A 17,449-nucleotide genomic window follows, 5' to 3' on the forward strand; every position below is an offset into this window, starting at 1 on the left:
GGATTCAAGAATTGAACCGCCAGAATGCCCCCCCTCCCTCGTAGGTGTTAGTGGAAAAATTGTCTGGGATTTAGTGCACCCCTTCCTGGATAAAGGTTATCACCTCTATGTGGATAACTTTTACACCAGCATCCCCCTGTTTAAGGCCCTTGGTTCAAGAGGTACAGCAGCTTGCGGTACTGTGCGCAAGAACCAAAGAGGCCTCCCAAAAACGCACATTGCCCAAGTAATGAGAAGGGGTGAAAGCAGGGGAATATGCACCGAAAATATGTTGTTGGTCAAATATAAGGACAAGAGGGATGTCCTTATACTGACAACAATTCACGGAGACAGTACCACCTCCGTCCCTGTACGAGGTACCAGTACCCACACCTCAAAACCTAATTGTATCCTGGATTACAATAGGTACATGGGCGGAGTGGATCTTTCAGATCAGGTACTGAAGCCGTACAGTGCCCTGCGGAAAACAAAAATCTGGTACAAGAAGCTGGCCGTGTATATCATCCAGATGGCACTGTATAACGCTTACGTGCTATTCCGTTCTACCGGCCAGAGGGGGACATTTATGCACTTTCAAGAGGAAGTCATAAAGGGCCTAGTATTTGGGAACCAGCAGGCAGAGGGCCCCAGTACTTCTAGTATTGGCCCCCGTATTGTACCAGGGCAGCATTTTCCTGATGAAATCCCCTCCACTGGAAAAAAGGGCAGGACACAAAAAAGGTGCAAAGTTTGCTATAAAAAGGGAATAAGAAAGCAAACTATTTTCCAGTGTGACACTTGCCCCGACAAACCCGGCCTATGTATAAAGGAGTGTTTTAAAATATACCACACATCTATGGATTTTTAGGTTCATCATTTCACCGTGCTTCGGGGGTCTTGCTAATGCCACATAGCACCCACCATTCATTCCACCAGAATCTGAGCCGCAAAATCCAAAAATCACTCCTTCCCTTCTGAGTCCTGCCATGCACCCAACTGGTATTTTTTGGTCACATGTGAGGCATTGCCGTACTCGGGAGAAATTGGGGCACAGATTTTGGGGTGCTTTTTCTCCTTCATACCTTCTGAAAATGAAAAATTTTGAGCCAGAACTGCATTTTTGTGTAAAAAAATGTAATTTTTCATTTTCACTGCCCAGTTGTATCAAAATTGGTGAAACCCCTGGGGGTTTGAAATGTACACTATACCCCTAGATGAATTCCCTGAGGGGTGTAGTTTGCAAAATGGGGTCACTTGTGGGGGGGTTCCACTGTATTGGTGCTTGGGGGGTCTTGCTAATGCGACATAGCACCCACCAACATTCCACCAGAATCTGAGCTGCAAAATCCAAAAATCACTCCTTCCTTTTTGAGTCCTGCCATGCACCCAACTGGTATTTTTTGGTCACATATGAGGCATTGCCATACTCGGGAGAAATTGGGGCACAGATTTTGGGGTGCTTTTTCTCCTTCATACCTTATGAAAATGAAAAATTTTGAGCCAGAACTGCATTTTTGTGTAAAAAAATGTAATTTTTCATTTTCACTGCCCAGTTGTATCAAAATTGGTGAAACCCCTGGGGGTTTGAAATGTACACTATACCCCTAGATGAATTCCCTGAGGGGTGTAGTTTGCAAAATGGGGTCACTTGTGGGGGGGTTCCACTGTAATGGTGCTTGGGGGGTCTTGCTAATGCGACATAGCACCCACCAACATTCCACCAGAATCTGAGCTGCAAAATCCAAAAATCACTCCTTCCTTTCTGAGTCCTGCCATGCACCCAAATGGTATTTTTTGGTCACATGTGAGGCATTGCCGTACTCGGGAGAAATTGGGGCACAGATTTTGGGGTGCTTTGTCTCCTTCATTCCTTGTGAAAATGAAAAATTTTGAGCCAGAACTGCATTTTTGTGTAAAAAATGTAATTTTGCATTTGCACAGCCCAGTTGTATCAAAATTGGTGAAACCCCTGGGGGTTTGAAATGTACACTATACCCCTAGATGAATTCCCTGAGGGGTGTAGTTTGCAAAATGGGGTCACTTGTGGGGGGGTTCCACTGTATTGGAGCTTGGGGGGTCTTGCTAATGCGACATAGCACCCACCAAAATTCCACCAGAATCTGAGCTGCAAAATCCAAAAATCACTCCTTCCCTTCTGAGTCCTGCCATGCACCCAACTGGTATTTTTTGGTCACATATGAGGCATTGCCATACTCGGGAGAAATTGGGGCACAGATTTTGGGGTGCTTTTTCTCCTTCATACCTTATGAAAATGAAAAATTTTGAGCCAGAACTGCATTTTTGCGTAAAAAAAAATGTAATTTTTCATTTTCACTGCCCAGTTGTATCAAAATTGGTGAAACCCCTGGGGGTTTGAAATGTACACTATACCCCTAGATGAATTCCCTGAGGGGTGTAGTTTGCAAAATGGGGTCACTTGTGGGGGGGTTCCACTGTATTGGTGCTTGGGGGGTCTTGCTAATGCAACATAGCACCCACCAACATTCCACCAGAATCTGAGCTGCAAAATCCAAAAATCACTCCTTCCTTTCTGAGTCCTGCCATGCACCCAAATGGTATTTTTTGGTCACATGTGAGGCATTGCCGTACTCGGGAGAAATTGGGGCACAGATTTTGGGGTGCTTTGTCTCCTTCATTCCTTGTGAAAATGAAAAATTTTGAGCCAGAACTGCATTTTTGTGTAAAAAATGTAATTTTGCATTTGCACAGCCCAGTTGTATCAAAATTGGTGAAACCCCTGGGGGTTTGAAACTTACACTATACCCCTAGATGAATTCCCTGAGGGGTGTAGTTTGCAAAATGGGGTCACTTGTGGGGGGGTTCCACTGTATTGGTGCTTGGGGGGTCTTGCTAATGCAACATAGCACCCACCAACATTCCACCAGAATGTGAGCTGCAAAATCCAAAAATCACTCCTTCCTTTCTGAGTCCTGCCATGCACCCAAATGGTATTTTTTGGTCACATGTGAGGCATTGCCGTACTCGGGAGAAATTGGGGCACAGATTTTGGGGTGCTTTTTCTCCTTCATACCTTCTGAAAATGAAAAATTTTGAGCCAGAACTTCATTTTTGTGTAAAAAATTTAATTTTTAATTTTCACTGCCCAGTTTTACCACAATTGGTGAAACCCCTGGGGGTTTGAAATGTACACTATACCCCTAGATGAATTCCCTGAGGGGTGTTGTTTGCAAAATGGGGTCACTTGTGGGGGGGTTCCTAAATTTTAGCATCTTATGGTGCCTAGAAACCTACATGGTGCCTAAAAAATAATCTCATAAAAAGGAGGCTCCAAAATCAAGTAGGTGCTCCTTCTATTATGAAGCCTGTGGTTTGGTCAACGTGCACACTAGGGCCACATATAGGATATTTATGAAAACAAAATAATTGGGGGAATCAATTTTTAGTCACATTTCTCTAGTAAAATCTACTGTGTTTCTTAGAAAAATGTATTAAAATTGCAAATCTGCAAAAAAAATGAAATTTTGAAATTTCACCTACACTTTGTTTTAATTCCTGTGAAACACCTAAAGGGTTAACAAACTTCCAAAATGCTGTTTTGAATACTGTGAGGGGTGCAGTTTTTGAAATGGTATCATTTATGGGGGTGTCTCACATACAAGTCCCTCAAAGTCACATCAGAACTGAACTGGTCCCTAAAAAAATCAGTGTTTGAAATTTTCTTGAAAATTTGAGAATTTGCTATTCATATTGTAAGCCTCCTAGTGTCCAAAAAAATTAAAAGGAAGTTGAAATAATGATGGAAACATAAAGTAGACATATGGTCTATGTTAGTTATTAACTATTTTGAGTGGTATGATTATTTGTCTCACAAGCAGAAAATTTAACATTTTGCAAATTGCAAAATTTTCCATTTTTTCACGACATTTTGGTATTTTTCACAAAAAAACACAGACTGTATCGACCCAAATTTACCACTAATTTGAAGTACAATGTGTCACGAAAAAACAATCTCAAAATCACTGGGATAAGTAAAAGCAAAAAAAAGTTATCCCCACTTAAGTGATACATGTCAGATTTGAAAAAAAGGGCTCTGTCAGGAACGCAAAAACTGGCTCTGTCAGGAAGGGGTTAATACTCATGAGAGGAAAGTTATTGCAGGTAGTAAATGGCACAATACTATTGTCTTTGAAGCAATTCCGTCATCCCAAAGCAGATGAGTTGCAGGGCAGATCTTTAATGCAGTAAAAAAAAAAAAAAAAAAAGATGGAAGGTAATATTCTTTTTCTGCTGTGCTCATTTTTACATAGAGCAATGCCTCTATGTAAGCACACCCCACCCCCTTGGCATTTTTCGTGTGTTGTTGCCTCACAACCTGGAATTAAAGTGGATTGTTTGAAGCTTTGCACATTTCATTTACAGAACATGTCTACAACTTTGAAGGACAAAATACTGTAACACAACTTTGTGTGCATAACTATTCACCCCCCTAAAGGTACATTGTAGAGCCACCTTTTGCGGCAATTACAGCTGCAAGTCACTTTGGATAAGTCTCTATGACAGTGGTTCCCAAACGTTTTTAAATCACCGCATCCTAAAGTATGAGAATTTTATCCATGGCACCCCTAGGCCAAAAATTGTATTGAGAAAAAAATATGATTTTAATTGTGTTTATATGTCATCTTTAGGTTTAATTATGTGGTGAGGGACAAGAGTTTCTTCAGTTTGTCCACATATTTTATGATTGGCATTCACAAGCATCGGTTACATTGACCATAATTAATTTGAGTTGGTCCTGGACCACCAATCCAAGGCACCCCAGGGTGCCACAGCACACAATTTAGGAACCACTGCTCTATGAGCTTGCCACTGGAATTTTTGCCCATTCCTCAAGGCAAAACTGCTCCAGCTCCTTGATGTTGGATGGTTTCTGCTTGTGAAAAGCAATCTTCGTCTGACCACAAATTCTCAATTGGATTGAGATCTGGGCTCTAGCTAGGCCACTTCAACACATTTAAATGTTTCTCCTTAAACCACTCGAGTTTAGATTTAGCTGTATGCTTCAGGTCATTTTCCTGCTGGAAGGTGAACCTCCATCCCAGTCTCAAATCTTAGGCAGACTGTAACAGGTTTTGCTAAAGAAAATCCCTGTATTAGCACCATTCATCTTTCCCTCTACTTGAATCAGTTCCCAGTTCCTGCTGCTGAAAAACATCCCCACAGCATGATGCTGCCACCATTGTGGGGATGGTGTTCTTGGGGTGACCAGATGTGTTGGGTTTGTGCCAGACATAGTGTTTTCTTTGGTGGCCGAAAAGTTACATTTTAGTTTAATTTGACCAAAGCACCTGCCTCCATAAATTTGGGCAGTCTCCCATATGCCTTTTGGCAAACTAAGTTATGGCTTTTTTTTCTGGCCACTCTTTCATAAAGCCCAGCTCTATGGAAGTGTGCTGCCATGTTCTTTCCATTTGAAGATGATGGATTTGATGGTGCTCCGGAGGAGTCATGAAAGATTTGGATATTTATACCCCAACCCTGACTTATACTTCTAAACAACTTTGTCCCTAACTTGTTTGGAGAGCTCCTTTGTCTTTATGGTGTCATGCCTCTTGCTTAGTGGTGTTGCAGCAGCCTCTGAAGCCTTTCAGAAAAGGTGTATTTTATACTGGCAGTTAATGTGACACAGTTTGCACACAGGTGGACTTCATTTCACAAATTCTGACTTTTTAAGGTAATTGGTTGCACCAGAACTTCTGAGGAGCTTCATAGCAAAGGGGTTGAATATATATGCACATGCCAATGTACAAAAAAAAATAATTCTAAATTATTTGATTTATATATATATATATATATATATATATATATATATGTATATATGTGTATATATATATATATATATATATATATATCTCTATCTCTATCTCTATATATCTATCTATATATCTCAGGGCTTGACAAATTTGTAAAAAATCTAGGAGCCAGAATGAAAGTGTAGGAGCCAGAAAAAAAAGTGACAGTGTGCGCCAGAAAAAAAAGTGACAGTGTGCGCCAAAAAGTAACACCATAATGGCTATTACATGTTACATACCCATTACATATTACACCACATGCCACAATGCCCATTATGCCACACACCATAAAACCTATTGCATACTATGCCACACACAATAATGCCCATTACATATACCACACTGTAATGCCCAGTACAGGGTAAACCAAACACAGTAATGCCCATTACACATAATCCCATACACAACAATGCCCATTACATATACCACACACCGTAATGCCCTGTACAGGGTAAACCAAACACAGTAATGCCCATTACAAATTATGCCACACGCCATAATGCCCATGACGTAGAATGCCACAAATGGGTTTCTGACATGATGCCAGGCAGGGGAAGATCGAGAAAAAAATGACAGGGGGTGGGCACCATTGCAGGATCATGGATGAGGATCCAGGAGGTAGAGATTGGCAGGGAGAGCTGGCAGCAGCCTCTGCGTAAGCGGGTTCCGTGGCTGGTTATCCTATCCGCATCCTCGGGTGCCCCATTTAGCAGGCACGTAAGCAGATGGCCCCGCGGTGGGTTATACGGTTCAATATAACAGCCAGCAGAATGGTGCACAACTCTCCCAGCTGCCACTGTATCAGAGAAGATCCGCAGCACGATAAGATGCCCCAGTAGTGCCCTGATGCCCCCAGTAGTGCCCTGATGCCCCCAGTAGTGCCCTGATGCCCCCAGTAGTGCCCTGATGCCCCCAGTAGTGCCCTGATGCCCCAGTAGTGCCCTGATGCCACCAGTAGTGCCCTGCACAAGATGCCCCAGTAGTGCCCTGATGCCACCAGTAGTGCCCTGCAAAAGATGCCCCCAGTAGTGCCCTGCTGCCCCCAGTAGTGCCCTGATGCCCCCAGTAGTGCCCTGCACAAGATGCCCCCAGTAGTGCCCTGCACAAGATGCCCCCAGTAGTGCCCTGCACAAGATGCCCCCAGTAGTGCCCTGATGCCACCAGTACAACACATACAGTGTAATACCCCCAGCAGCAGTAATACCACCACTGCCTGGCCTCTTCTTTTGCTGCCTCCTTACTTATTGAGGGGAGAAGTCAAGGTCGCTCTTCTCCCACCACACTGGGTGACCCCAGCAGGCATTTGAAATCTGGCGCCAGCTCGTGTTCCAGGCAGCCAATCACTGACCCCGGCTTCAGGCACCCGCGCTCCAATTGGCGCCACATTAAAAATATAGAATATACCTCCCGAGTCCCTACAGCCAGGCTGTGCTGCCCTGCAAGCTGTTTGGCCGGGTCTCTCTGCGGCCAGTTAAAGCACATACCAGTGCGTCCCTGCTGAGCTGATCACAGCAGAGGGGATCGCACAGCGATGACACGCCGCTGCGCGGAGTGGGAGAGGAGGCGGGGTGAGCAGGTACATGGGAGAGCTGCGGCATGTCAGTGTGGCAGGGGGGAGCACAGATACATTTTACAGCTGACAGCTGCTCACACCAGAGAAGGTGAGTGGCCTGTCAGCATGGCGTGGGTAGCTGGAAGCGCTTACACACTGCTCTGAGTTTAGCAGCGTGTCAGCTCTTCCAGCCACATCCCGCCCCCTGCTGCGCTGAGACGCGTCCTGACCTATTGATGAGCGCGGCTGTCAGCCTATCGGCGGCCGGGCACAAGGCAGAGTAAGTAGCAGGGGAAAAAAACGGGCAGGGCGCAGCGCCCCGCAAAAGGAAGCTATCTGATACGCTAATTATAACCCACTGCGGGGCCCGCTGCTGTCCATAATTCAAGCCACCACTCTCCCCGGGGTTCTGCTTCCTGGCAAATCTGGTTGCCAGGAAGCAGAATCTGGTCGCCATGGCGACCTGGCCTCCGGGTTTTGTCGAGCCCTGATATATATATATATATATATATATATATATATATATATATATATATATATATATATATATATATATATATATATATATATATATATATATATATATATATATATCTCTCTCCTATATATTTGGCTACATCTGTCACTCAAAGTGGGTGTCTGTGTCTATAACGCTCTGTTCCTGGACTTTCCTCTTAATGTGTGATTGCCTTCATCTGTGCTGAACACCTTTCTGAGAAATTAACCTGTTTAAAACAGGTGATGGCAATCATACATTAAGGGGAAGTCTAGAAACAGAGCATTGTGTCCCTCCTGGAGAGGGTCATGTTGGGAGGTACAGTATGTGACAGAGAACCAGCCCAGTGAGCCCACAGACAGTGCCAGACACCCACTGCCTTCCCATGTTGCCCAGCACTGCTACTCCACAGCCACCAGGTGAGCGCCCCCCTCCCGCGATTTGCGGCAAAACCCCCCCCCCCCTCCCGCGATTTGCGGCAAAAACACCCGCTCCCCCGCGACCCCCCCCTACCGCGATTCGCAGCAAAAACACCCCCGCGACCCCCCCTCCCGCGATTCGCTGCAAAAAGAACCCCCCCACGACCCCTCCCGCAATTCGCGGCATAACCACCACCCCACGACCCCCCCTCCCGCGAATCGCGGCAAACCCTCCCCCGTGACCCCCCCCCCCCCCCCCGATTCGCGGAAAAAACACCCCCACCGCGACCTCCCTCCCGCGATTCGCGGCAAAAAGAACCCCCCCGCGACCCCCCCCTTGCACGATTGGCGGCACCCCCCCTGCGACCCCCCTCCCGCGATTCGCGGCACCCCCCCTAAATTCGCAGCAGCCCCAGGATTAAATGGCACATGCAAAACACTGACATGGCTATGGTCGACAATGAAAAAGGTTGACATGAGTTTTTGAAGATTTATTTTTAATTTTATTAATTTTTTCATATTCATTGTCATGTGTCGACATGGACACCAATGAAGTGGCACACTTATGTCAACATTTACATGTGTTGACCTTTCTGTGTTGATTTTTTCTTGTGGCGATTCGCGTCACACCCCCCGCAACTCCCGCGATTCGCAGCACCCCCCGTGACCCCCCCCCACCTCCCGCAATTCGCGGGAACCCCTGTGAACCCCGCCCTCCCGCGATTCGCGGCACCCACCCCCACGACCCCCCCTCCCGCAATTCGCGGCACCCCCCCGTGATTCGCGGCAGCTCCAGAATTAAATTGCACATGGAAAACACTGACATGGCTATGGTCGACAATGAAAAAGGTTGACATGAGTTTTTGAAGTTTTTTTGTCATTTTTTGAATATTTTCATATTCATTCTCATGTGTCGACATGGACACCAATGAAGTGCCACACTTATGTCAACATTTACATATGTTGACCTTTCTGTGTTGATTTTTTTCTTGTGGCGATTCGTGTCACACCCCCCGCAACCCCCCCTCCGGCGATTCGCGGCAACCCCCCACCGGAACCCCCATGAACCCCGCTCTCCCGCGATTCGCGGCACCCACCCCCCGCAACCCCCCCTCCCGCAAATCGCGGCACCCCCCGCGATTCGCGGCAGCCCCAGGATTAAATGGCACATGGAAAACACTGACATGGCTATGGTCGACAATGAAAAAGGTTGACATGAGTTTTTTTCATTTTTTTTTTCATTTTTTTTATATTTTCATATTCATTCTCATGTGTCGACATGGACACCAATGAAGTGCCACACTTGTGTCAACATTTACATGTGTTGACCTTTCTGTGTTGATTTTTTCTTGTGGTGATTTGCGTCACACCCCCCCCCACCCCCCCCCCCCCACAACCCCCACTCCCGCGATTCACGGCACACACACACACCTCCCCCGCGATTCTCGGCACCCCACCCCGTGACCCCCCCTCCCGTGATTCACGGCACACCCCCGCGACCCCCCCTCCCATGATTCGCCGCAACCCCCGCCCCGTAACCCCCCCTCCTGCGATTCGCGGCACCCACCCCCGCGACCCCCCCTCCCGCAATTTGCGGCACCCCCCCGCGATTCGCGGCAGCTCCAGAATTAAATTGCACATGGAAAACACTGACATGGCTATGGTCGACAATGAAAAATGTTGACATGAGTTTTTGAAGTTTTTTTTTTTCATTTTTTGAATGTTTTCATATTCATTCTCATGTGTCGACATGGACACCAATGAAGTGCCACACTTATGTCAACATTTACATGTGTTGCCCTTTCTGTGTTGATTTTTTTCTTGTGGCGATTCGTGTCCCACCCCCCCCGCAACCCCCACTCCCGCGATTCACGGCACACACACACACACCCCCCCGCGATTCTCGGCACCCCACCCCGTGACCCCCCCCCCGTGATTCACGGCACACCCCCCGCGACCCCCCCTACCATGATTCGCCGCAGCCCCCGTAACCCCCCTCCCGCGATTTGCGGCAACCCACCCCGCGACCCCCCTCCCGCGATTCTCTGCAATCCCTCCCCTCCCGCGATTCGCAGCATCCACCCCCCCACAACCCCCCCTCCTGCAATTCGCGGCACCCCCCGCGACCCCCCCTCCTGCAATTCGCGGCACCCTCCGCGACCCCCCCTCCCGCGATTCGCGGACACCTAAGTTGCAATACAGGGCATCTTTCATACAATTCTAACCATATTTCTCATATACAAATGTTCACAAATTAAGGGGGCGCAGCCCCTTACGACGGTGTGAAGAGCGCCCGTAGGGCGCGATGAATCACCTAGTGTATATATATATATATATATATATATATATATATATATATATATATATATATATATATATATATATATATATATATATATATAGTTTTTTTTTCTCATTTCACTTCACTGACTATATTGTGCAGATCCGTCACATACAATTACATTACAGGTTGTAATATAACAAAATAGGTAAAAAGCCTAGAGGGGTGAATACTTTTGCAAGGCACTGTGGGGCAGATGCACTTAACGCTGGTTAACTTTGGGGGATTACGTTTACCCCAATGTATTACTAGCGCACCTAACGTGCGCAAGTGACAGCCCACTGAGTTACGCTCGGCGGGGCTGTCCCCAGCAATCCCCCCCCAGTGATTAGCGGCCGGGGCGATGTATTAACAACCGCTCAGGGTTAGCGTTGTCCTATCCCCCACTGTGGGGACAACGCTAGCCCTGCTTCTGGCTTGGGCTCCGCTGGAGATCTTGCGCATGCCCAGAAAGATGGCCAGGGAAGGGAAGCCGCGAGTGCGCATGCACGGGGGAACCGTTCATGTTGGGCATAATGGCTCTTCTTATTGGCTTCGGGGGGGGGGTTGTTTAATACATCTGCCTATAACGTTTGCCCGCTTCTCCACGTTATGCTGGAGAAGCGGGAATCGTTATTAGGCAGATTGGGGCAGATGTATTATAGCAGCGCTTATCGTGCCGCTATAATTCTTCCTGCTTCGCCTCATTAGCGAGGCGAAGAAGGAGGGGGGACCGACAAGATGTATTACAGATGTACCGGGTCTCATCTTGGCCGCCATGGCGGAGGCTCTGGCGCATCGATATTCTCCTGGCGCTGGCGTCCGCCAAGGGGTGTGGGAGCACGCCATGTAATACAATCTGCCACCACTGGGTGGCTAATGCTCCATCAAGCTACAGTCGGAGTGATGTGCCAGGGGCATCCCGCTATTCGCCGTAAAGAGCGCGCTTACAGTGTGAGCCGCTCGTGCACAATGAGCTGCTCGTAGGAAATGAGACGCTCGTGGCCGTAGGAGTGAGCTGTTCACGTAGCCGTCATGTGTAACAGTAATGTGTACAGTATGCAGCTGAAGGCAACCGCCTCCTTCCCTTCCAGACTTGACCTACAGTACACAAAAGTACAATACATTATATTACAGCGCTAATCCATGTAAGGGATGCAGGGATTCGTGTTTCGCTGCTAGGGCTGCAGATGCCACTGATTGTATGAGCAGCACTCCACAGCCTGTACATATCAATGTGCTGCGTAGGTTAGTGGTTAGCTGCGCGGTTCTTTATGCTTGGAGACCTGGGTTCGATTACAGTGATATCCTTTTTTTTCCTTCCATTCCAATATTTTGTAGAGTGATATTTAATAAAACCAGACCATTTAACGTAAAAGTGTTAATATACATTTATAATGTGTCCCTATAGATTGTAAGCTTGCAGCAGGGCCCTCCTACCTCCAAGTCTGTCTGTTGCTACAGTACCCAGTTTGTTTTATCACTGTCTACAATTGTAAAGCGCAACGGAATCTGCTGCGCTATATAAGAAACTGTAAATAAATAAATGTGTCAGTCAGTAACGAGTACACCAGTGTCCCAGCTACTGTACTGTGGGTGTTCATGAAGTGTTGGTATACTGTACAGTAAGAGGACTTGATTTGGCTACAGTACCATTGCACTAGTGTTGTCTCTTGCAAAGAGTGATGTCTATGCAACTGAAGTATACAGTAGGCTTTTTTTTCTAGCACTGACAGCTCCCGGCTCCCTCTGCCCGGCTCTATGCCGCCTGTGTCCCCCGCAGCGTCTGTGTCCCCCCAGCAGCCCCCCCCCTGCTCCCCGGGTTTTTTACATGTGATAAATCGAGATGATTTATCACATGTAAAAAATGGCACATCAAGTGCCAATCTAATCAAGCTCCCCCGGGGACCAGCCGGGGAAGCTCAGGGGGAAGTCGGGGGCCACTTGTCCTAAGGACAAGTCGCCCTAGTATATGGGGGCCTTAGAGAGGTAAAGACTAGGCTTGCAAGGGATAATAAAGGTTCTGTACAGTAGTTCCTGCACCTCATGCAAGCGCTGCAGCACAAATTTTACGCATGCGCAAATGAGGTTTTCAAAAGTGACATCTGGTGGTTAATCTGTGGTATTGCACGCCACGGCGAATCGCCAAGCTTGTAAAAGATATTGCGAATGCCGAGCGCCACGGCCGCCGTGGCGTAAAAATCGCCATAGGCTGCAAAGATGAGACCTGATACATCTGTAACATCTTGTCTGCCGAAGCGGGGGAGCGCTAACTCCCCCCTCCGGCGATGTCCCCTCCTGGAGATAGCGCATCAGTTTACACTGATGCGCTGTCTCCTGTCCCCCGGCCGGCTGCACTGAGCATGCGCGGGATCTCGCTACTCACGCGAGATCCCCAGCGCAGCCCACAGCTGACAGCAGGGACAGCACTGTCCCTGCTGTTTAGATAGGGCTTCGTCAGCCTGATGCTGGCGAAGCCAAAAACGGCAGCGTGCGGAACGGTCAGCGATGCTGACCGTTCATACATTCGGTCTGCTATCATTTAGATAGCAGGGCCGATATGGACAGGGGCGCATAGCGCCTCTGTCCTGTACCGCACGCTGGCTGCTTCATACATGGGGGAGAAGCGGTAACAGTGCACATAACGTGCGCTAATACCCCTTCTCCCCCATAACGACCCTTCATACATCTGCCCCTTAGATACATCTGCCTCTGTATAGCCTGTGATTATCATGCATACCATGACATGAATAAAATACAGATTGGGCCTGAATTGTGTGTAGGCCAATACTGTGCTTTTGCTCAAAAAAGTGTTGGTATACTGACGTTTACATATAATGAGGGGTACTTGCGTCCACTTGAAGTGACAGAATGATGGTGAGGAAGTATAAGATGGGTACTGTTAGGCCATATTCATTTTAGTTGACTTACTGTAGGGGGAAATGTACTAAGGATAAATTTACTAGATGTACTAACAACCAGCTCCTAACTAATTTTTCAAACACAGCCTGTAAAATGACAGTTAGGAGTTGATTGGCTGGTACTTTATTTATGCTGACTTTTCCACAGTACATAGACCTGTTAGTCTGACAACCTGTGTAAGCATATCTTGTGTGGAGTGAAAGGCTGGTATGGTAAGATGGTGATGAATGTTGGCACTAGTCGTGTCCTCTCTAAGCTTATTTTGCAGGGTACCGCACCATGCCCATTTTTAAAACCTCAAAATGCACCCTGTCCTTTTTATTTGTGGCAGTATGCACCCTTACGCTGCCCCCACCACTCTGATATGCCTATGGGAACGTTCGGTGTGTGCCATCATGTGTAGTGAGCGTTACGGTATGTGGTATGTGTAAGAGGTAATACAGTTTGTGCCATAATGTGTAATTGTCATTACGACAGAATATGTAATTTTTGTGCAGTGTGCAAAAAATGTTGTTTTTTTTTTCTAATGTAAATTTCTTATATAAAATTTGCCCAAAGGCAGGAGAAATCATTAGATGGTTTTCAACCATTGATTGGTTTATTCTGCTAGCAGCCGCGTGTGAGGGGATGTTTTAGTGAACACATCCCCTTGCATCGTTCCGGGGGGATTCGGCTGGGCATACATTCGGCCGGGTGGCGTCTCGGCAATTGGTAAGCAGCAATTTTAGCTGATTACTGAGCCATCCAGAATCTGGCTCTTTATTAATTAGTATCTGCAGCTCTTCAGTCATACCTCTGGCCACATCTTTACATTTTTTTTCTCTCTATCCAGCCTGCTTGGATGTATCCAACTTAACACCCGCTTAGGAACATTTTTGTGTGTGTTCATGTTCAAAACACAAATGTAGTGTTCCCGCTAGGCTGTTTTAGTGTGGTGCTGCGTCCTGCCCGATTTTTAAAGGGCAAAATGCTCCCTGCCCTCTCGCAGTGCCCTGCTAAAACAGCCTCACAGGGAAGCCCAGCGTCGCCGTAGACGTGGCAGCCAGGCCTGCCCCCATTCATGACAGTGGCAGCCCGGGCACGCCCCTCTTGTGACGTCGGTGGCCCGGGACCGCCCCCAGCTGTGACGTCGGTGGCCCGGGACCGCCCCCAGCTGTGACGTCGGCTGGCCCGGTCCGCCTCCCGGCGCCCTGCCCCCTGTCAATCCTAGAGTGAACACTACAAATGTGTGCAACTTTACATGATGACCATTGATGAGTTGTCTGCTTGAACACAATTCTCAGATTTTTTTTGTGCTAAAATGTCTAAGAAATATTTAAATTATTTGATGATGTATACAGTAATTTAATTTCTGCCAGTAATAAAATTGATATGCTCTTTATGTTCTTTGTTTTTAGTAAGATGAAGTTGTGTTTATGATGGATCATGAAGCTCCTACAATTAGACCTAGAAGAATTCAGAACCAGAACATAATCCACCGCCTTGAGTGCCGGAAAATAAGTTCTGGAAAGCCCGGCTCCCACTGGCATCAAGTTCGCATTTTCCACCAGAATATCTTTCCGAATTATACAGTGGTCAATGTGGAAAAGCCACCTTGTTTCCTTCGAAAGTTCTCACCTGATGGTAGATATTTTATTGCATTTTCCTCAGACCAGACCTCCTTAGAAATCTATGAGTATCAAGGATGCCAGGCAGCGGAAGATCTCTTGAATGGATATGAAGGGGAAATACTGGCAAACTCTAATGACCAGAGGTCTGTAAATATTCGAGGGCGTCTGTTTGAACGCTTCTTTGTTCTCCTCCATATAACTAATGTGGCTTCCAATGGGGAGCACCTTAACCGTGAGTGTAGCCTCTTTACAGACGACTGCCGCTATGTCATTGTGGGGTCAGCAGCCTATCTTCCAGAGGAACCATATCCACCTTTTTATGAAATCTATCGTAACAGTGAGTCGGTGACTCCCAACCCAAGGTCTCCACTAGAAGACTACTCCCTTCATATAATAGACCTTCACACAGGAAAACTGTGTGACTCAAGGACCTTTAAATGTGATAAAATTATTCTCTCTCACAATCAAGGCCTTTACTTGTACAAAAACATTTTGGCAATTCTATCGGTACAGCAGCAAACAATTCATGTGTTTCAAGTGACTGCAGAGGGTACATTCATTGATGTCCGGACAATAGGACGGTTCTGCTATGAGGATGACCTTCTAATATTGTCAGCTGTCTATCCTGAAGTGCAACGTGAAACTCAAACTGGAATGGCAAATTTATACAAAGAGCCGTTTATTAATTCATTAAAACACAGATTACTGGTATACTTATGGAGGAGAGCAGAACGAGATGGGAGTGCCATGGCCAAAAGACGTTTTTTTCAGTATTTTGACCAGCTGAGGCAGCTCCGCATGTGGAAGATGCAGCTACTCGATGAAAGCCACCTGTTCATTAAGTACACCAGCGAGGATGTTGTTACATTACGAGTCAACGACCCATCACAGGTACAGGTATAAACAAATTCCTCAATTCCTTTCAGTGGTGTGGTATAAGTTTGTGTTGATCATCCCATTTATTCTATCAATTGTGTATTTCTAGAAAACAAATATCTCGGGGTGCAGTATTTTAAAAAATGTAATAAAGATGGATGCCTGGATGCAATCCAGAAAAGTCAATTGCTAGTTAAAAAGTGAACTCCTACATCACAATATTCAACGTGCTCAAGGTTTTTATTAGCTTCAGTTTCTTCCCATTGGAGAAAATGTGTTGGGTAAAACAAATGTGAGGGTTTCCAACAATACCTGTTACATGTGTCCACTTACACATATCCTCAAATCTAGAGAAGTAATCAGTGTATAGGGGGCGCTGGATTCTTGTTGACCCAATGTAGTAGCTGTCCAATGGCTCATACAGATTTATGAGGAAAAAACAAAAAATAACAGCAATCAATAAGGAGTCTGTGTATGGATAATAGACAAAAGGTTTGAGGGGCGCAAATAGAAAAGACTCCCAAGGGGATATCGTACCCTCACTCACACGAAACAGTGCGTGTACATCCACATCAGGGTATCTTTAGGTTTTTCAGAAATGACACCTCCGTGTATGGAAATGGGTTTGAAACAGGTGTGTACCGTACTCACATATGTACAAGTGATGGTACTCCTATCAAGGTCTCTTTGGGTCCCAGTTGGTTAGTAGGATTTTCAATGATTACCTCCAATTTTCTCGGTATAGCATGAAAGAAAACAAGTTCTCTCTCAGTATAGATATATATTTGACAGCGAATGCTATTGGACAGTGATAAATGAGGGGTCTGTGTACAGATAGTAGACAGAAGGTTTAATAGAAAGAACTCCCAAGGGAATATCGTACCCTCACTCACACAAAGCAATGCGTGTACATCCACATCAAGGTATCTTTGGTTTCAACAGAACACCTCCGTGTATGGGAATAAATTTGCAACAGGTGCGTACCGTACTCACATGTACACTAGTGATGGTACTCCTATAGAGGTACTAGTGTACATGTGAGTACGGTACGCACCTGTTGCAAATTTATTCTCATACACGGAGGTGTTCTGTTGAAACCAAAGATACCTTGATGTGGATGTACACGCACTGTTTCGTGTGAGTGAGGGTACGATATCCCCTTGGGAGTCTTTTCTATTTGCGCCCCTCAAACCTTCTGTCTATTATCCATACACAGACCCCTTATTGATTGCTGTCATTTTTTGTTTTTTCCTCATAAATCTGTATGAGCCATTGGACAGCTACTACATTGGGTCAACAAGAATCCAGCGCCCCCTATACACTGAATACTTCTCTACATTTCGACGACTAGAGGTCTTCGGTGATCCTCTTCTTCCAGTGTAAGGCTGCAGGATTTAGGCTTAGCGCCTTGGGACTGATCCATTTCTTGTTGTATTGTTTATAT

The 17,449-nt window shown here is 46.3% G+C and overlaps 1 protein-coding gene across 4 annotated transcripts in view; it reads left to right on the forward strand.

The window, feature by feature from the left end:
* Positions 1–17,449, forward strand: part of DET1 (DET1 partner of COP1 E3 ubiquitin ligase) — a 155,538-nt gene that overhangs the window by 6,891 nt on the left and 131,198 nt on the right. For 3 of the 4 annotated variants that reach the window (XM_083184199.1, XM_083184198.1, XM_083184196.1), the window contains exon 2: positions 14,917–16,026. In XM_083184199.1, coding sequence (XP_083040325.1) covers positions 14,935–16,026 — 1,092 coding nt within the window. In that variant the 5' untranslated portion in view covers positions 14,917–14,934. The remainder of the gene's footprint in view (positions 1–14,916; positions 16,027–17,449) is intronic. The other variant, XM_083184197.1, reaches the window with a different exon arrangement.

This window comes from Crinia signifera, chromosome 4 (genome assembly GCF_055691185.1).
Source record: "Crinia signifera chromosome 4, ASM5569118v1, whole genome shotgun sequence".
NCBI classification, from domain to species: Eukaryota; Metazoa; Chordata; class Amphibia; order Anura; family Myobatrachidae; genus Crinia; species Crinia signifera.